The 19,197-nt window shown below is 44.0% G+C and overlaps 1 protein-coding gene across 1 annotated transcript in view; it reads left to right on the top strand.

The window, feature by feature from the left end:
- Positions 1–19,197, top strand: part of ZMIZ2 (zinc finger MIZ-type containing 2) — a 229,311-nt gene that overhangs the window by 167,108 nt on the left and 43,006 nt on the right. The window contains exons 15-16 of the mRNA XM_033948638.1: positions 6,828–6,896; positions 16,349–16,605. Of these exons, the coding sequence (XP_033804529.1) occupies positions 6,828–6,896; positions 16,349–16,605 (326 nt within the window). The remainder of the gene's footprint in view (positions 1–6,827; positions 6,897–16,348; positions 16,606–19,197) is intronic.

Raw genomic sequence — 19,197 nt, 5'->3', positions numbered from 1 at the left:
AAGTTCCTGGAAGAAAAATCCATATTCTGCTATTGAGACAGGCATAAGGGAAGTCATTGCTTGCCCTGGGATCGGTAGCATGGAATGTTGCTACTATTTGGGTTTTCACCAGGTTCTTGGGGGGAGTGTGGTGCAGTAGTTAAAGCTACAGCCTTAGCACCCTGCAGTTGTGGGTTCAAATCCACGCTGCTCCTTGTGACCCTGGGCAAGTCACTTAATTCCCCCATTGCCCCAAGTACATTAGATAGATTGTGAGTCCACAAGGACAGACAGAGAAAAATGGTTGAGTACCTGAATAAATTCATGTAAACCATTCTGAGCACCCCTGTGAGAATGGTAAAGAAAATTGAATAAATAAATTGTGACCTAGATTGGCCACCATAGAAACAGGTGGACCATTAGTCTGATCCAATATGTCTATTCTTATGATTTAGCAGTACCAAGGCTGGGGCTAGCTTATGCAGTTTAGACTTTTATGTTTCAATCATGTTTATTGGAGGAAAATTAAATACTAACAGTTCCCATATCACTTTAGTTCAACTTTCTGGTCAGTTTAGTTATAGAGTAATATTATGCACTACATCAAACAGGCATATACCTCCACAATTATAAGTTTTTATTCCCCCCATTCCCTGCCCTACTACTTTATCTATCCACTTCTACTAATTCCTGAGCTGTTCAATTCAGAAATCTAACAAACTGAATATCATCGAAAATAGTAACCGTGGAAAATTTAATATTCTGCTGTGTGCATCGGGTGTGCTGATGTTCCAGAAAGGTTCCTGTGTCTGTTGACACTGAATCCCTTTGGCAGATGTTATATCCTTGACACTGTACTTGTCCATAGTCATAAGATGTATTATGTGAGAGTGCCACATTAATGTGGATGCATGTGGGGTTGTCCAACCCAATAAGATAAATTTTTGGGCTATTAAGATGGCTTTACACATTTTAAAACTTTGTATGCCCTTTGGTACAGGAGCAGCGATACTGTTCTGTGCAAACAACATCAATTGGATGGCACTTCACCCTCTGTTTCCACTGTTGCATTATGAAATTTACCACTTTTTGTCAAAATTGCTGCACAGCCAGATAATGCCGATACATATGTCCAAGCATTGCTTCTACTTGCCCACATTTAGGACAATAATAACTTTGTTGAAGGGTGGCATTATATGCACACCTCAGAGACTCTTGCAATATCAAGAGAAATTTGTATAATGTGTTCCACAGCTGAGCATTGTCTCTAATAAATCTCAGTTTTCTTATGGCATTGTGGAGAAAGTCCTCTAATGCTGTGACATTTAGGTTTTCAGACCAACACTCAGTCAAAATTCGAAAAAATGTCTGTGATGCCGATTCTTGGATAGTGACATAATGGTATTGCAGTGAACTTTTCGCTGAGAACCAAAGATATATAAAGTAGTCAATCGTTCTTGTACCTCGTCTGTAAGGTAAGCCTTTGGCAGTGAGTGGATGCAGTGGTGTAATGGCCAATAAGCAAAAAATGTGATTTTGGAAGGTGGAATTCTTGTTCCAATTCCTGGAAGGTCTTTATAGTACCGTCTGCCTGTAAAAAGTGCATAAAATAACACATCCCTCTAGCATTCCAGTCCCTAAAAGTCTGATGGTCCATTCCTGGTGGAAATTGAGGATTTCCGCAGATGGATATGTAGAGGGAAATAGTAGTGGAGAGTTCTAAGTAAGAACATGCCCATTTCCAAGTACAGCACAGAGGCTTTAAAAGGATGGACCTTTTCAAGGGAATTGGAGTCTTTCCAGCCTGTGCATGAAGAATTGCACTAAAGTGGATTGGAGAACAAAATTTAGATTCCAAGTCAGTGATTGAAAACATCTTGATATTCCTCTACCAGTCATTCATGTGATGCATATGACTAGCTAACATCATTTGCTTAATGTTTAGAAGCCCCAAACCACTTTTCTCTCTGGGCTGCATGATTTTCTTTATGGCCATTCTTGGCCTCTTTCCATTGCTCAGAAACCTCTGAATGGACTTAAGAAGTAACTGTTCATCTTTACTCTTCAGGTATAGAGGTAACATCTGGTATTTGTACAGCCAACAAGGTTTGATCATCATATTAAATACTTGCATGTGACCCAGCAGTAATAAAAGTAAAGCCTGCCAAAGAGCCAATTTAACTTGCATTTATTGTAATAATGATGTTACATTCAGCTTATAGAGATCTCGCAGTTCCCTAGGTATTAAGAACCCCCCATACTTAACATACTCAGAGACCCAAACCAAGGGAAATGGACCCTCCTGTTGCATCTTAATCTGTGCTGAAGGGAGAAAGCTATTGATTTTTGCAAGTTTAGAGTAAGGCCTAATAATGCTCCACACTGTTGCAATAATTGCAAAAAGCAAGTTAAAGAAGGTTGAGGGGGTCGTAAGAATTAACATTAGATCAGCAAATGCCAAGACTATAAATATACGAGGATTCAAGATTACCCCTGTCACTCCTTTCTCTGTCCATATTATACAAAGAAAGAGTTCTAAAGATAAAAACAGGAGTGGGGGACAAGGGACATCCTTGCCGGATAACCACCTGCATTTCAAAGGCATTGTTCTTACTCCATTAACCACCAAAGAGGCTTAGGACAGATTATATAAAGTATACGAATTGTCTCTAAGAACCATCCCAAGAGCCCACCATGTTCCAGTGTGTGGAACAAAAAGTCCCAACACACCTTATCGAAGGCTTTCTCTGCATCTAAACTTGCAAGTACAGCAGGTATCTCATTTTGTTGACAATGTTCCATAGCCAGCAATATTTTCCCCACATTGATGACAGACAATTTTCCCACTTCTGCAGTGAGAGAAGGCAAATAGGAAGACAATTTGTCTGCCAACATTTTGGAAAGTGGTTTAATGTCAACATTTAACAAAGATATTGGACGGTATGATGCTGGAAAAACGAAGGCTTTCTCCGGTTTGGGGAGTAAACTAATGAGGGCATGATTTGCGTAAGGCATAAATGTCTCCCATTCTATTGTTTCCATATATTACATTACATTATATTACATTAGGGACTTCTATTCAGCCTATACCTTGCAGTTCAAGGCGGATTACAAAAGAGCTAACTGGACATTTCCAGTGAAGTTACAACAGTTTTGGGGTTTTGTGTTTGGTTTTTTTTGGTTACAAGGGAGGAGAGGTACCTGGATTAATTCTGGAAGAACTTGCAAATTGGATATTAAATTGACTGTGTGATATAACAAATAGATTACAGTTAGAGTACAAATAAGATTACGTTACATTTCAGGGATCTGAATACTTGGTTGGTGTTTTGGGGAGGAAGAGATTATTTAAGTGGAGGTTTTGGGGGAGAATTTATCTAGGAGGAGGGAGAAGGGTTGGGTTAAGATATCTGGATACATTTTTTGAAAAGTAGGGTTTTGATTTCTTTTCGAAAAGTTTTGAGGTCGCCCGTTGCCGTCAACAGGTTGGAGATGGAGTGGTTAAGTTTTGCTGCTTGCGTCGCCAGAAGGTTATCAAACATCTTTTTGCACTGAGTGCCCTTGAGTGGAGGAAAGGCAAAAGGGTTCGGAGTATATAATAGGCCAATAAAGGTTTACACAGTACTGCAGTAATTTCTGAAATTCATAGGTAAAACCATCCGGGCCTGAAGAAGAATAGTTTTTTTCTGTGCGGATTTCTGTCAGGCGTTACTTAGCTTGGAGAGGCCCCTCTAGTAATGCTATTGCCTCTGGTTTTAATTGAGGCATGCTCGACTTTTGTAAATAGGCCAGAATTTGCTGTGAATTCACTGGGTTGCCCCTCTCCTATACTATTTGAAAATAATCTAGGAGCCTCCCCAAATGTGAGTTTGCAAGAGGTGCATCTAAATATTCTACCCGAGGCCTACATGACGCGCTGTAAAGGGCATAAGATGGGGCTCCGGCCAGATGCCTGTTGCCCTCGCCAGGCTCATCGGAATACGTTGGTACACCATTTTTTGGAATGTTCCCTTGTGGGGCCCTTGTGGGTATCTGTGCTTCGGGTGCTGGAGAATATTATTGGTCAGTCCTTAGAATGGTCTTATAAGACGTTGCTGTTGGGTGTCACGAGTCCCCTGGTGGAGGCTGGTATTTCCGAGCCTCAGCAGTGTTTTTTCTTAGTGGCTTTGGGAATAACTAAAAAAACTCATCCTTCAACATTGGGGACCTACAGTTTAACAGTGGGAAGCTAACATGTCTCAGATGGCAAGCTGGGAGAGACAGCATAGAAAGGGGGCATCCAGTTGGAAATCTGTAGCTTACCTGGATTGCTGGAGTTCCTTTTAGAGCAGGATGGAGTCCTGGGATGCATGGGTGGGTGGGAGGATGGGAGGTGGTGGTCTATTTCTTTATTCAAAATTGGATTTTGCATAGGAGATGCTTCTATAGCTGTCTTTACCTGTTTTTGTTGTCTCTTGTATGAGACATTGTATTTTGCTGTTCTCTTTGTTGGTTGCCTTTTGTATTTTCTCTTGTGCATTGATCCTTTAATAAAAAAAAAAAAAAAGAAGAAAATAATCTTGGGGAATCTGTGCTATCTCTTCTGGTTCAGTGGAGCAGGTTCCCTGTGGACCACACATTGTTGGTATAAATCTAGAGTCTCCTCTTTGTTTTACTAAAGCTGCTAACAATTTCCCCATTCTGTTTCCATATTTATGCAATTCATATTTACAGTAGATCATCATCTTCATGGTTCTCTCATGCAAGAGAGTGTTTAGAGCAACTTTGGTTGCCCCCCCAAGCCTCATAATCAGCTAGGTTACCTGACCGGGCATACTGGCGGCGAGTTTGCTGCATCTTATTGCTCCCCTAAACACCACTTTAGCTGTGTCCCAAAATAAACCTGCATTTCCCATGTGAGCCTGATTGTTCTTTTTATAATCTACCTATTTTTTATGGAGGAATTTTTAAAATTCTAAATTGGTGTTCAAATATGAAGGAAATCTCCAGTGCCTGACTTCACAATACTGTGGAACATCTAGCCAATTGTTTGTGCCTTTCCTGAGTTTGTGAAGAAACAGACTCAGGTCTCAAGAAAAATAAAAGCTTTCTGGCTGTTGCACCTTTGTACAGTGGTTGTCTAAGCTGTTTTGAATACATGTGGGCAGGGCTCGATCTGGACTGGACTCTGCCACCCTATGCTTAATGGGAGATGTTACTCAGCAACATTCCAAGATACGATTTGAATCGTTTTAGGCATCCCTGGCCAAAGTACTAAAAATTAACCAATTACATGTACAGTATAATATAATCAGATGGCCTCAGTGCTCAGCCCTCACCCAGACTTCTGATATATGCCCAGTATATGTATAGTTCCCCCATAACACCTTCAGAACAACCTATAAGAATAATACATGAAATGAACAGCCCAGGAAGACATTAAACCCATTCCTGTTCCCCTGATAACCCACACCTTCCCATCCCCTCCCCCAAGTCCCCTAACACAACTACCTTCTCCCCAGTAATCACCATTATATTTCACCCCCATGATCAAAGCATTTAAGGGTCAGGGTAGGACAACACGCATTCTCAGGGATCCCCACCATCTCTATATGGTAGGGATCCTGAGTTCTACAGAAACGCATCTGCTGCTGCTCACTTCATCACGTGACCTCTGAGTTCAGACTTTTATAACTCCACACACTTTAACTCACTCATCTCCAAAAATGGCATTCTGAATTAGGATTTGCTTAATTAAAGTCATTTGTAGCTTCAGCTATGAGAAAGGTGATTAAAAAGTGGCAAACAGAATGTAGTTGTAGCAAAAATATATACGGGGGCTCAGATGCACTAAAAATGGCCTCTCAAGCCTATTGGGTCGCTGTGGTAGACCTGTCGGTAATACAGTAGACCTGTTGGTAATTTTGGGTCCTTAGCAGCCGTCACTAAATTTAGTGCATGCCTTAGTAATGTTAGGGCATCAATTGGAGGGCTCATTTTAATATTAATGACATTGTTTTAATACTAATGAGGTCATTTGCATGGCAGAGTCATGAATTACATTAGAGATTTCTATTCTGGTGAGCCATTGTGTACATTGGTCAGCAAATTGCCATGGGATTCCCATGGGACTGTAGTCAAAATCTTTGGTGAACTCATAATGAGACTTGGAATGCACTGAGAAAGACAGTTGAAGTGGCAGAATGAGGCTTGGAACATTCATTGGTTGAATAGTGAATACCATCCCAAAAACCTATGGGAGGCTGTTGGAGTTGGAAGGAAACAGAGGGCTGTGAGCAAATAAATAATAGCATTGGCTCCTGTGGGGATGGAGGAGATTAATTGTGGGGATGGAATAGATCTTAGCAGGTATGGGTGGGGGTGGATTAGGTTCCATTGCGGATGGGTGAAATTTCTATCCTTGTGCAACTCTCGAATTTGTGTGAAGTACAGACTGCCATTGATATTAGGAGGAGCATATATTGGCCCTGGGAGAATCCACGTTGACCTAAAGAGCATCTTACCAAAATGCAAAAGCCACACTTCACTATCCTAAAGAAGTTAGGGATGTTTTTACTTACCCAGTATGGCTGCTGCATTATTACCAGGTCATAACATTAGTCCCTGATGTGAATTGAAGCTGTGTTAGAGGGGACATGGGTGAGGGGATATTAGTCCTTTTCGTAGTAAACCACATACTCTGTGCCCAAACCAGTAGAAAGTACCTGAACTGAAATATGGTGTAATAAATAGTGATACTCCTTAAACGTGACTACTGTGATTAGGGAGATAAGAATTGTTGGAAGTAATAAATAGTGAGGCACGGGTAGAACTGATATGTGTTTTTTGTGTGTCTGTCTCATTCACAGTAAAACGGCATTGTTGGAGGGGCTGGAGGTCGATCAGTACATGCTGGGGATCCTTATTTACATCCAAAAGTAAGATCCACTTATTGCTTCTCATCCTCTTTATCACATAGAAAACATGAGGTGGCTATTAATTACCATTGTATTATCCTGTACTTGTTCCTGGTTAATGTGGGATTCAAGGCAAGCACAAGAAGCTGTAAGCTGCATTGTGTGTTGAAAATACAGTATATAACAGGAATGGCACCCTCTTACCACCAGAGGTCAGTGTAGCACAAATGAAAAGACAGGAGTGGCACCAAACAGCTTCAAGCCTGGCACAGGGCAGATTGGCTGGGTTAGGGTGGCCAACTATGTGGAAGACTTCCCCCTTTTTTTTCTCCCACACAATCAACACACTTTTACCTATTCATATCCCTCTTTACAAAAGGCAGATACAGATGTCTTGTCTATGCATTTATCCTTTTGCAAAAACAGAAACCGACTAAATTATTTAATTCTAGGGTAAAAAGCCCATCAGAAATGATGGGGACAAAAATGCAGATATGCATACTCATAGTGTGTTTTGCAGGGATGTTGGTAAATGACCTGAAATTTGGTTTACAGATGTGTGAACCAGGGGGGGAATATGTAGAAGATGAAACTCATTTTAACTGTATTTTTTCTTTAATTACAATTGCTAGTTGACAGTTTTGGGATGGGGTAAATGAAGTTACATGCCAGTGTGAAATTTAAACCACCTGCAGGACTAGCAGAGCTGTGGATACATTGTACCCTGTGAGCCAGCCAGAGGATGCAGTACTCCACATCTGCTTTGAAAAAGGGGTAAAGTATGAATGTGGAAGCTTTAAGCTTGAAATCCCTGGGTGTAATCTCCCTGCCCTTTCATATGCAGAGATGAAGTGTGTGCACACTGGTTACTGTTGTCCCCACAGTGCCATGACTGCTTCTCAAGAGGTAGAGAATGACATGGGGAGCAAGCCTTTCTCTATACCGGTGTCCAGCAAACTTTCTCGAGCCACAGCACACTAAAGGTAGTGGCCGTGGCTCAAGGCACCTGGAAGTGCGCGGATATTGCTGTGATGACATCACGTGCATGCGTGACATCATCATGTCGATGTCCGCATGTGTGTGAAGGCCCTCCAGGCGGCCCCAGTGGGGGGGTGCCAAAAGGGAAGAGGGCCAGAGAGAAGAATAGGTGCTGGCCCCCACTGATTGCCTACAGGATGTGCCTCTCGCCACGAGAGGCACGTCCTGTAGGCAGTCAGCTGGCGCCGGCGCCTCTCTTCTTCCCCAGTGAACCATGGCACACCTGAAATCTCAGGAGGCACACTAGTATGCCTTGGCACACAGTTTAAAATACACTGCTCTATACAAAGCTTTTCCTGGCTGCTGCTGTCATGCTGTCCCCTGTACATACTTGGTTTTTGTGAAACCGAGCATATGTGAGAGAAACCCACAAAAACTGATCATTTTGCAAGGGCGGGCCTCCTCATGCATGCTCAGTTTCACAAATCCAAGCATGTGAAGAGGGAGTGGCCAGTACTGCAATGGCTAACTGCCAAGGTTTGGATGGAGAACAGCTTTTGCTAGTGGCACTTGGGGACCCTCACTGGCTCCGATGGGAGTGGGGAGAGTGGCAGGGGGGGTAAGCCAAAATTTTGTGCTCCCCACTTTGAGCTCAGGGGCCCCCCCAAAAAAATTTGAGGTTTGACTACACACCTGATATGGAGCACTCTATTTAGCATGTAAAGAGTAATGAATTTGATATACTGCTGTTCTGTGTACAACCAAAGTGGTTTACATATTCTATGCAAATACTTTCTCTGTCCCTATTGGGCACATAATCTGTTTTTGTACCCAGGGCAATGGAACATTACGTGACGTCCAAGGAACTGTAGCGGGAATTGAACCCACAACACTATTTATTTAGTTGATTTTCTAGCCCGTCCTCCCAAAAGAGCCCAGAATGGCTAGCAACAAGATTACAAGTTGACATTTCAGCAGACATACATAACAGCAGTTAGGGACATAGTAGGCATAAAATAGTGAGACATAGCAATATTCTGAAGGGGCTAGATGTTTGGTTGACAGGAAGCCTGTTTGGATAGCTACTAGATGGGCTCGGCCTCATATAGTAGTGAGTCAATTTCTAAATACAGCATGAGAAAACAAATATCAGGTCTGAAAATGATGTACAGCAACAGTAAGATAATTCCTATATACCGACTGAATACATGTTTTAGAGACAATTGATAAGACACTCTATGTAAAGCAACAATAAAATACATTTGATGCACAGCATGAAAGATCGGATGTTTGTTTTGGTCACTAGGCATAGTAATAAGGCAGTTGTTAAGGCGCTCTTGATGTGAGTACATGGAGTAGAGAGACATATCTATGCATAGTTCAAAACCGAACATGTGCATTGTGACTTGATTACAGCTACGATTCAAGTGGTAGGGCACATTCAACGAAGTGGGTACAAGTCTTGCAGAAGTAGATTTAGACAGTTGGTTTAGAGTTAGGGGGTGAGAGTGAGAGTTAGATAAAAAAAGTGGGTTTTTTATCGCTTTCCTGAAGTTTAATAAAGCCTGCCAGTGGTCTGATAGTAAAAACTTCAGCTTACAATCCTTCATGCTGGCCATAAGAACATCCAGACATTTACCAAAGAGTAAATGTCCCTTAAATGGTAATTTACTCAATTTACCCATCTTAACCATTGAGCTATTCCTCCACTCCATTCCTAAAACTGTTGTGCAAAATCATACCTGCATTACTTGCAATCACAGTACAAAAAAATACAAGGAATATCCCTCCCCCCTCCCCCAGGACTAACTTAAATCCCTGATGATCTAGTGGTGTAGTCAGGACAGGAGTGATTTCCCCAGTCATGGCAGCCATTTTGAGAGCAAAGCGGAATTAGAAGCAGTAACTAGGGCCAAACCGTTCAAGCCCTAGCCCACCAAGATAGGCCCAGTAGGGGGTCCTGTGGTGAGAAAGGGAGACACTCAATGGAGTCCGGGAGGAGGGACAACTCTTGTTCATGGAAGGGAGGGAGACAAATGAGACAAAGCACAAATTTTCATCTTCCACTTAAAACACATGGTCATTTTCAGCCATGACTGATAAAAATAACCTTATGGCCAAAACCCAAACTGGGCAGAAAATGGATTTTGAGCTGGTTTTGGTGCTGTAACCAAAACCAAAATTCAGTTAGCATCAATGCTTCCTTTAAGGATTGAAAACTAGCAAAAATACCCAAAGGGGAATACTAATCAAACAACAATCACAAAAAATCCCCACGTCTGACCCAAGAAAGGTGGGTAGCACTGCAATCCAATACCAATACCGTACAAATGAGGGGAACACTGTCTTTCAATAAATATCAATATAATATATTATATATACTAGTGTTTAAGCCCGTTATATTAATGGATGCTAGAATAGATGTGTAGATGTTTAGCACAATGGGGCGCAGAGGCGTTTCTTTCTTTCATGCCCTTCTGTTTTTTTGTCTGTATGTCTCTCTCCCTGGCTGTGTGTCTTTCATTCTTTCCTTCTTTCTTTCTTTCTTTCTTTCTTTCTTTCTTTCTTTCTTTCTTTCTTTCTTTCTTTCTTTCTTTCTTTCTTTCTTTCTTTCCTTCTTTCCTTCTTTCCTTCTTTCCTTCTTTCCTTCTTTCCTTCTTTCTTTCTTTCTTTCTTTCTTTCTTTCTTTCTTTCTTTCTTTCTTCCTTTCTTCCTTTCTTCCTTCCAGCAGCTGTTCGGACGTGGAGATCTCCACTGGCTCAGGTATTTAAAGTTTGATTTTAGAGTAAGGGGGGGGGCACAGAGCAGGACATAGGTGGAGAGCAAGGGTAGGTCAAAATTTTGTGCCCACCTGCTTTGGGATCAGCTCCTTCCCCTTTGAAAATAATTGAAGGTCTGGTTTGCCACTGCCTTTCATACTTCACAGAGGCAAAGTATGTGGGGAAAAGAAGATGGCTTGTTACAAAATGAAATGCTTATGCCTATTTTTATGGGTCCATCCATACTCTTTTAGTGCTTTTCCCTGTCCAACAGTAGCACTTCTCCTTTCCTTTTACCTACCCCTGTCAGTTCCTTCAGGAGTACTGCTCCCAGCGATCATCTTTCGCTGTCCCTGTGCATCAGTAACCGCACTCTCTGTCCAGGGTTCTGCAGCGCCTGCACTTGGGTGCCCACACCACCCTCCACTTTCTCTCCCCCTATCACCCGGATACCCGGACACTCTCCTCCTCCTACCGTTGCCGGGGTGCCTGCAGCGTCCACTTTTGTTCAGCTCTACCCAACACTCGAACCGTCTCCCTGTGCTCCTGCTCCAGGGTACTCAAATACCCCTCCCCACCCCCTCGCATCAGACAGGGGCAGGTGAAGGAGAAGAGGGAGGCTGGGACAGCATCATGAAGAGAAGGAGTGGAGGATAATGAGTTGAGTGTGCGACTCCGTTCGGCCGGCCCTCACTTCCTGCTCGGCTCCTTGGGCAGTGTTTGTTTGTTGTCTTTTGGCCCGCTACACATTAGAAGCGCGGGGCGGAGCCTGGAAACTGTGTCGAGGAAGGGCGATGGGGAAACCGGTGCAGGTAGATTTCTACTCTACTGCACATGCGGGGACACAGCACCACGGATGCACGGAGCCATGAAGTTTGAAGTGCACATGCACTCTAAGGGTATTATTATAGCGGATCATAGTGGGGCCTCAGTGCAACAGTCAAAGTTATGGTGCACTGCTTTATTATGTTAAGCTAGGAGCACTGGTAATCAGTGCCCCATAGCTTTGACTGTTGCACTGAGGCCCCACTATTAGATAAATATAATATATTATATTGATATTTATTGAAAGACAGTGTTCCCCTCGTTTGTAGGGTATTGGATTGCAGTGCTACCCACCTTTCTTGGGTCAGACATGGAGATTTTTTGTGATTGTTGTTCCTTTAAGGATTGGCCTGGTGCATACAAATTATTTTTTCATGTGAGCAACAAGTTCTAAAACCAACAATTTTCCAGATTCGCAAGTAGTTTTATGAACGACCCTGTAAAATCTGTGAGTGACGCTGCTAGAATGTATGAGCTCACATGCTCAGCTTAGAGGGAACATAGGTTGACATCTTATGCCAAAGTGATTTCCTTAGAATTTTTTTGCCCTTTTTTATTTTAGAAGTTAATTTTAACGATTATTGTTGTGCACAATCTTTTAAAGGTGTTAAAAATATATCATCAAAGATTTATTCCTTTGGATATGTTGGACTTTTTTCTCTAAATGTTATTTTTCTCCTTTCTTTGTGTCTGCTATGAAAAGCCAGGTGTACCACTGAAAGAGAGACATAGGCAGCTTATACTGCAGTACTAATGTACAAAGCTTTTACACTGCTAATTTCCAACATGTGCCAGCCTGGCTAAATAACAGTTGACCAGTTAATACCAGCCTTACAATCCTAGCATCTTGTTCCCCAAATACCAGTTCAACATTTTGTTCTTTTCTGGTTCCTAGCCCTGCCTAGCATCTCTCCTTACTGCCTCCTAGTTGCGATCAGGGTTTTAAGGTTGACCTCTGTTGCTAAGACCATCCAGCTCTCATCAGGGAGCAGCCATACCAGGTGTCCATTTTTTCTCTGAGGACAAGCAAACCATAATAATCTCACATTTGGGTGACGTATCCATGGAGCCCTGGGAACAGACACTTAGAAAAGTGTGTATATGTCTTTAAATCTTCAGCATCACATAACACATGCACGGATACCTTCCCGGCGGCCTTGTGAGCATGGGACAAGCAGTCTTAATTTTATCTGTGGTGAGAGGCAGATATGTTATATCGCAGCTCTTCTCAGCCTCATTTTCAAAGTGTCAATTTTCATTGTGGGGTGCCTTCCCTAAATAATTTTTTTCTTCATTTTGCCTTCAGGTATTCCTTATTTAACCCTTTCCTCTAGTTTTATAGAGTTTTTTCCCCATTTTATTTTTTTCCGTGGGTCACTGGCCCTCTTAGACTTGAGCTTTGGTTGGGAACTTCCCTTTCTTCATTTTTACAGTGAGTGTTCCTTTTTTTTTTTTTTACCATCAAATCGTTTGATTTAGCCCTGGTTATTTTTCCTTCCATGTCACTGAAGGTTCCCTGTGACTTCAAACGTTGTGCCCGATGCAGTCGGACTAGCTCTGCTTCTTGACATCCATTCCTGGTGTATTCAGTTGAGGCCAGAACATAGCCATTTAAACTGTCTTCTTTGCTTGTGTTTGCAGAAAAGAACACAGAAATCCAGAGAGGCTCAGAAACAGGTTTCATCCCTGCTCTAAAGTCTTTCAGAGATCGACTAGTCCAGTGGTTCCCAACCCTGTCCTGGAGGACCATCAGCCAGTCGGGTCTTCAAATTATCTCAACTATGGAACAAATTTCCTCTTATCTTAAGGGGACAGGGTCCTTTTCAACGTTTTTGCAAATCTTTAAAAACTATTTTATTTGCTAAACACTTCTTTTCTTCTTTTCTTCGTATTTCTTTTAGTTTCTGTTAACTGAGTCAAGCTCCATTTTGGTTGAAGACCCGGTATACAAAGCTAAGTTTTAGTTTAGTTTAGGATATCCCTAATGAATATGCATGAGAGAGATTTGCATATAATGGAAGTGACAGGTATGCAGATCCCTCTCATGCATATTCATTAGGGATATCCTGAAAACCTGACTGGCTGGTGGTCCCCCAGGACAGGATTAGGAACCAGGTTGTGATGTACTAAACCGAGAAGCAAGGGGGAACACGATCATAACCTCTGTGTCAGAAAGCAGTTAGGATGTGGAACTGGGCTGCCAAAACAGGATGGTTCTCCAAGCCACAGACTTGGTGGGAAAATCAAACAGCCTGGCAGACATACTGAACAGGATCATGCAACCACACGAGTGGTCTCTCAATTCAAGCGTTGCTGACAAGATCTGAGTCTGGGGCACTTCCTTGGTACATCTCTTTGCCACTCCTTACAATCACAAAGTCCCTCAGTACTGCTCCAGGATCAGGTCACATGACAGACTAGCTTCGAATGCCTTTCCCCTTCATTGGGGGTCAAGTCTTCTGTATGCATATCCTCCCATAACTCTTATAGGGAAGACTCTGCTGAAACTCAAGCAAGACCAGGGAACCATGATTCGTATTGCACCATTCTAGCCAATACAGATCTGGTTCCCTCTTCTTCAGGAACTATCTTCCAAAAAAATCATGGAGACTGGACTGTTTTCTAACTCTCATTACACAGGACAAGGGGTCTCTTCTAGATTCCAACCTCCAGTCTCTGGCCCTCACAGCCTGGATGTTGAGAGCATAGAATGGGCTTCTTTGCATCTGCCAGAGGGTGTCTGTAGGATTCTGCTGGCTTCCAGAAAAGATTCTACTAAGAGGTGTTATTCTTTTAAATGGAGGAGGTTTGTCTTCTGGTGTGAGGGCAAGGCCATAGATCCATTCTCATGCCATACACATACCTTGCTTGAAAACCTTCTGCATCTTTCTGACTCTGGTCTCAAGACCAACCCTGTAAGGATTCAAAAGTGCAATCAGTGGCGTAGTGATGGTGAGAGGCGCCCAGGATGGTGGTGCCTCTCCCCCGCTTCTCCACCCTCACCTCCACACACTGCTTTCCCGCCCTCTCCTGCCGTGCACAAACCGCTTCCCTTCCCCTGTACCTCTATAACATTCCTGGTGCAAGCAGCAACCCCCAACAAGCTGTAGTGCCAGCGTTGGGTCTTCCTCTAATGTGGGTCCAGGAAGTGACATCAGAGGAAGAACTGATGCTGGCACAACAGCAGCTTGGGGGTTGCTGCTCACGTCAGGAACATTACAGAGGTATGGGGGAAGGGAAGCGGCACGCACGTGGGGCAGAGGTGGGGGGGGGGGCAGGCAAGGAGCAGGTGGGGCGGAGAGGAGGACAGGTGCCTGCGCCCTCACCAAAATGGTGCCCCCCCCCTTACTATGCCACTGAGTGCAATTAATGCTTACCATTTTCATGTGAAATGTAAGCCCATCTCTGGACAACCTCTAGCTGTTCATTTTATGAGAGGTTTGCTTTTGACAAAGGCCCCGTCAGATCTCCACTGGTGTCAAGGGACCTCAACATTGTCCTCATCCAATTGTTGAAAGCTCCTTTTGAACTACTGGATTCCTATGTACTGAAGTACTTTACCTGGAAGGTTGTGTTTTTGGTGACTGTTGCTTCATCTTCCAGGGTCAGTGAGCTTCAGGCCCACCTTATACTAAATTCCACAACAGTGTAGTTCTCCGCACAAACCCTAAGTTCCTTCCCAAGGTAGTGTCGGAGTTCCATCTGAATCAGTCAGATGTCCTGTCAGCATTATTTCCCAAACCTCATGCCCATCCGGGCAAAAGCACTTTGCACACATTGGACTGTAAGCAAGTATTGGCCTTTTACAATGAGCGGACTAAGTGCCACAGACAGTACACTCATATTTTTGTTTCTTTTGATCCCAACAGGATGGGGTCCGCCATTGGTAAACACACAATTTCTAATTGGCTAGCAGACTGCATCTCTTTTAATTATTCCCAGGCTAGATTGACTCTATACTTTAGGGTCACATCATGGCTCATGCTGTTCGAGCCACGGCTGCATCGGAAGCCCACTTGAGATCAGCCTCCATTGAAGAAATATGCATGGCTTTGTTTTACTCATTACTAATATTTCTCTCCATATTATAAGTGTCTATTTGTTTTACTCATTACATCTCACTATTGCCTGCACCTGGTCACTCGACGCAATAGTAGGTTTAGTCAGTCTTGCAAAGTTTGGGGTCTAGAATCCAACTCTACCCCTAGGCCCATTATATTCTGTTCTGGGCTGCACCTTTATGAGGTTAATTGTTCTTAAACTCGCCATTGTGAGTTCCTATTGACCCACTTTTGTTGTTTTCAGTGGATTCTCACATGTGAAATTACATACTATGGCCTGGTTGTCCTCAGAGACCTGTAGCAAGTGTTCTCTGAGGACTGCAGACCAGTAATCTCACATATCCTCCCACCTCCTCTAGGAGCTGAATTATTTAGTTTGGCTACATTGTACTGCTGGTCCCATGCTCGCAAGGCCGGTGATAAGGCACCCACGCATGTGCAGTGGGGCTCTGTCTTGAAGATTTGAAGACATATACACACTTTTCTAAGTGTCTGCACCTGGGGGCTCCATGGATACATGTGAGATTATTGGCCTGCTATCTTCAGAGAACACCTGCTACAGATAAGCACCTTTGCTTTCCTGTTTTCTCCCTTAGAGAAGACAGGTTTTCCAGCATCTCCTTTGAGATAGCCTCAATTGATGCTTCCTATGCAACTGTTTGGTAGTTACTTTTAGTGTCAGAATAGCTTGGCATTCCACAGGACTAAAAGCCATATTTCAGTTGTGATGTGAGTGGTCCTCAGCCTGACTCTGACTCAAGTTGGTCTTCTAGTTTTGTCCTTGACTAAACATTGTTTAGGCCACTTTCCTGCAACTCATTTACAGAAAAGTCAATTTACTTCCTTCCAGCTCTGATTATGAAGAGATTACCATTGACCCAACATGCAGCTGGAAGCCAGTTCCAATCAAGCCTGACATCCATATCAAAGAAGAACAGGATGGGCCAGTCCTGAAGCGCTGTCGGACTATGAGTCCCATCCACATGGTGATGCCCAATGTAATGGAGATGATTGCGGCCCTAGGACCAGGCTCTTCCCCTTTTGCAGCTCTGCAGTCTGTGCCACCAGGAGGTGGTGGCGGTGGCAGCAGTGATTACACTGGGCAGGGTGAGTGTACCAGAGCACAAATTTGTCTGTACAATGCATTTGAGAACTAAGTGTCCTGCCTCAGCGACCAAAAAGCATTGATGCAGGAGCTGAAGAGTCTCAATTCTTGCTCATGCTGTTCCTATTTTGGATGAGACCGTGTGTGTGCATACAGGAAACTTGAGCTGTACCTTCTCTGCATTGGGACAGTGTGTGTATGTTAGTTTCTGTGATCAAGAGTTATTTTCACTGCTGCTAAATTTATGTTCAAATCTATTTTTTATTAAGTGAATAAGAAAGCAACAAATAACAACTACCACACTGAAAAGGGCTAAGCTTCCAAAAATACCCAAATCCGTGCAGTATAAAGTCGTACAAAGCCAACAACCCCCCAACCCCACCCTCCCCCCCCAAAACAGCCCCTACCCCCACCCCCAACAAACAGAAGCCAAAAGACGTAACTTTCAAATACCGAAGGCCCGTGTTCTGGTGGCCCCCAGCTGACCCAAGGAATCACCCATCCCTCCCTCAACAACCCTAAAGAAGAAAACTAATAAAAAGAGGAAAAAGAAAACAAAAAAATAAAAAAAAAAATAAAAAAGAAAGAAAGGGGGAGCGGTGCCCGAACCCAGGAGATGCCTAGAGCCTCAGCCCAGCTAAACCAGAGGATTCAACAGGAGACTACGCCCTCTAGGAGTTAAGGAGTCCAAATAAACTCCCCAGACAAGCAAAAAATGACGTCGGCGACGAGGGTGGCCAACAGCCTCACGGGCCTCCCACATGGCCAAATTATGCACCAGCGCTCTCCAGGACCAAAAAGAGGGAGGCTCCGAGACAGTCCAAGATTTCAAAATGCATTTGCGAGCAAGGAGACACACCTTACGACACCAAAGGCTACCCCCTCTAGGAAGACCGCGAAAGGCCCCAGGAAGATCAAGAACCAGCTGCTCTACAGTACCCACAATAGCACTCACAAATAACCCACGGAAATATCGAGCAATAGCCCTCCAAAAAACCTGTATAGTCCAACAATCCCAAAAAGAGTGAGCGAAAGTATTGGGGGCCCTGCCACATTTCAAGCACAAAGGGGAGTCAATACCTCCCATTTTATGCAATTGGACTTGAGTAAGATAGGCCCTATAAATCACTCTAACATAACACTCACGATACTCCGCCCCCGTAATCAGATAAGGGACCCCACGCACCGCTCGCAAAACATCCCAAGCACCAAGATCTAGGCCAAGTTCACGACCCCAGCTTCGCCTAAGCTGCGACACCTCCTTAGTATCCATAAGCTCCAACAAGGCCCTATATAATGCCGACACCGAAGTAAAAGCCACTGCCACCCCATCAAAAAATAACCGAAGACGCACCCCCATCGGGAAAGCAAGGCGATCCTGCGGAAGGGAAAGAATATAATGCTTAGCCTGCCAATAGGCAAAAATATCTCCCCAACCCCCACCCAATCGATCCCTCAAAGCGGCCAAAGGCTGCAGACCGCCCTCCTCCGTCAACAGATGTTCCAAAAGATGAAAGCCGCGGGCCGCCCAGTCGAGAAAAGCCTGGCTATCCCGGCCGGGCGCAAAGGCCAAATTCCCCCGTAGGGGAAGTTGATTCGACACCCTCGGGTCCCCTCCCAGTCTGCCGACCAAGCTCTCCCACACAGCACGCATAGACTTCAAAGAAACACACGCACGGAACTCCGGGGGAAGATCCGTAGCGGGCAAGTGTAAGAGACTGTTCAAGGTATGAGGAGCATAGAAGGCCCGTTCAAAATCCAACGGAGTATACTGATGTTCATCCAGGAGCCAGTCTTTCAAATGGCGCAGCAAACAGGCCTCATTATAAAGGCCAAAATCCGGAAGTCCCAGTCCTCCCTGTCGCCAACCTCCCACCAAATAGGATAAACGAACCTTCGGTGTGCGCGAATTCCAACAAAAACGGGTCAGCAAACGATATAAACCGTTGACATCCTTTTTCAACAAACGAAGCGGCAACGTCTGCATCACATACAGCCATCGCGGAAAAATCACCATGCGAACCAAAGAGATGCGGCCCAACAGGGTCAGAGGGAGGCCCTCCCAGGCCTCCAGCTGGACCTTAGTATCAGCCAAAAGCTTGGGAATATTAAGCGAATAAAGCTGAGACGTGGAAACCGAAATGTAGACCCCCAAATATCGAAAGGAGCCCTGGGCCCAGCGTAAAGGAAAAGAGGCGCCCCACCGAACCTGCAGTGCCTGTGAGGACGGCAAGGCCTCAGATTTAAGCAAATTCAAACGGAAGCCTGCATAATCCCCATACTCTCTCATGGTCTCCAAAAGAGCCTGCAAAGAAGAAGAAGGGTCCGTCAGAAAAGCCAAGAGATCGTCCGCAAAAGCAGCCACCTTAAAGCTCTGATCCCCCAACTGAATCCCCCGAATAGTCGGATTCGAATAGATATCACGAAGGAGGGGGTCCAGCGTCAACACGAACAACAAAGGGGATAGCGGACATCCCTGGCGAGTTCCCGTATGAATCTCAAACAAAGATGAACGACAACCATTTACCCACACAGAAGCCTGTGGAGAAGCATATAATGCCCGTAGCGCTGAAACGAAACGACCCCCGAACCCA

The sequence above is a fragment of the Geotrypetes seraphini genome, chromosome 6, assembly GCF_902459505.1.
Source record: "Geotrypetes seraphini chromosome 6, aGeoSer1.1, whole genome shotgun sequence".
Classification (NCBI taxonomy): domain Eukaryota; kingdom Metazoa; phylum Chordata; class Amphibia; order Gymnophiona; family Dermophiidae; genus Geotrypetes; species Geotrypetes seraphini.
Note: the sequence above shows the minus strand (reverse complement) of the source record. Positions and strands in the feature narration are given on the sequence as shown.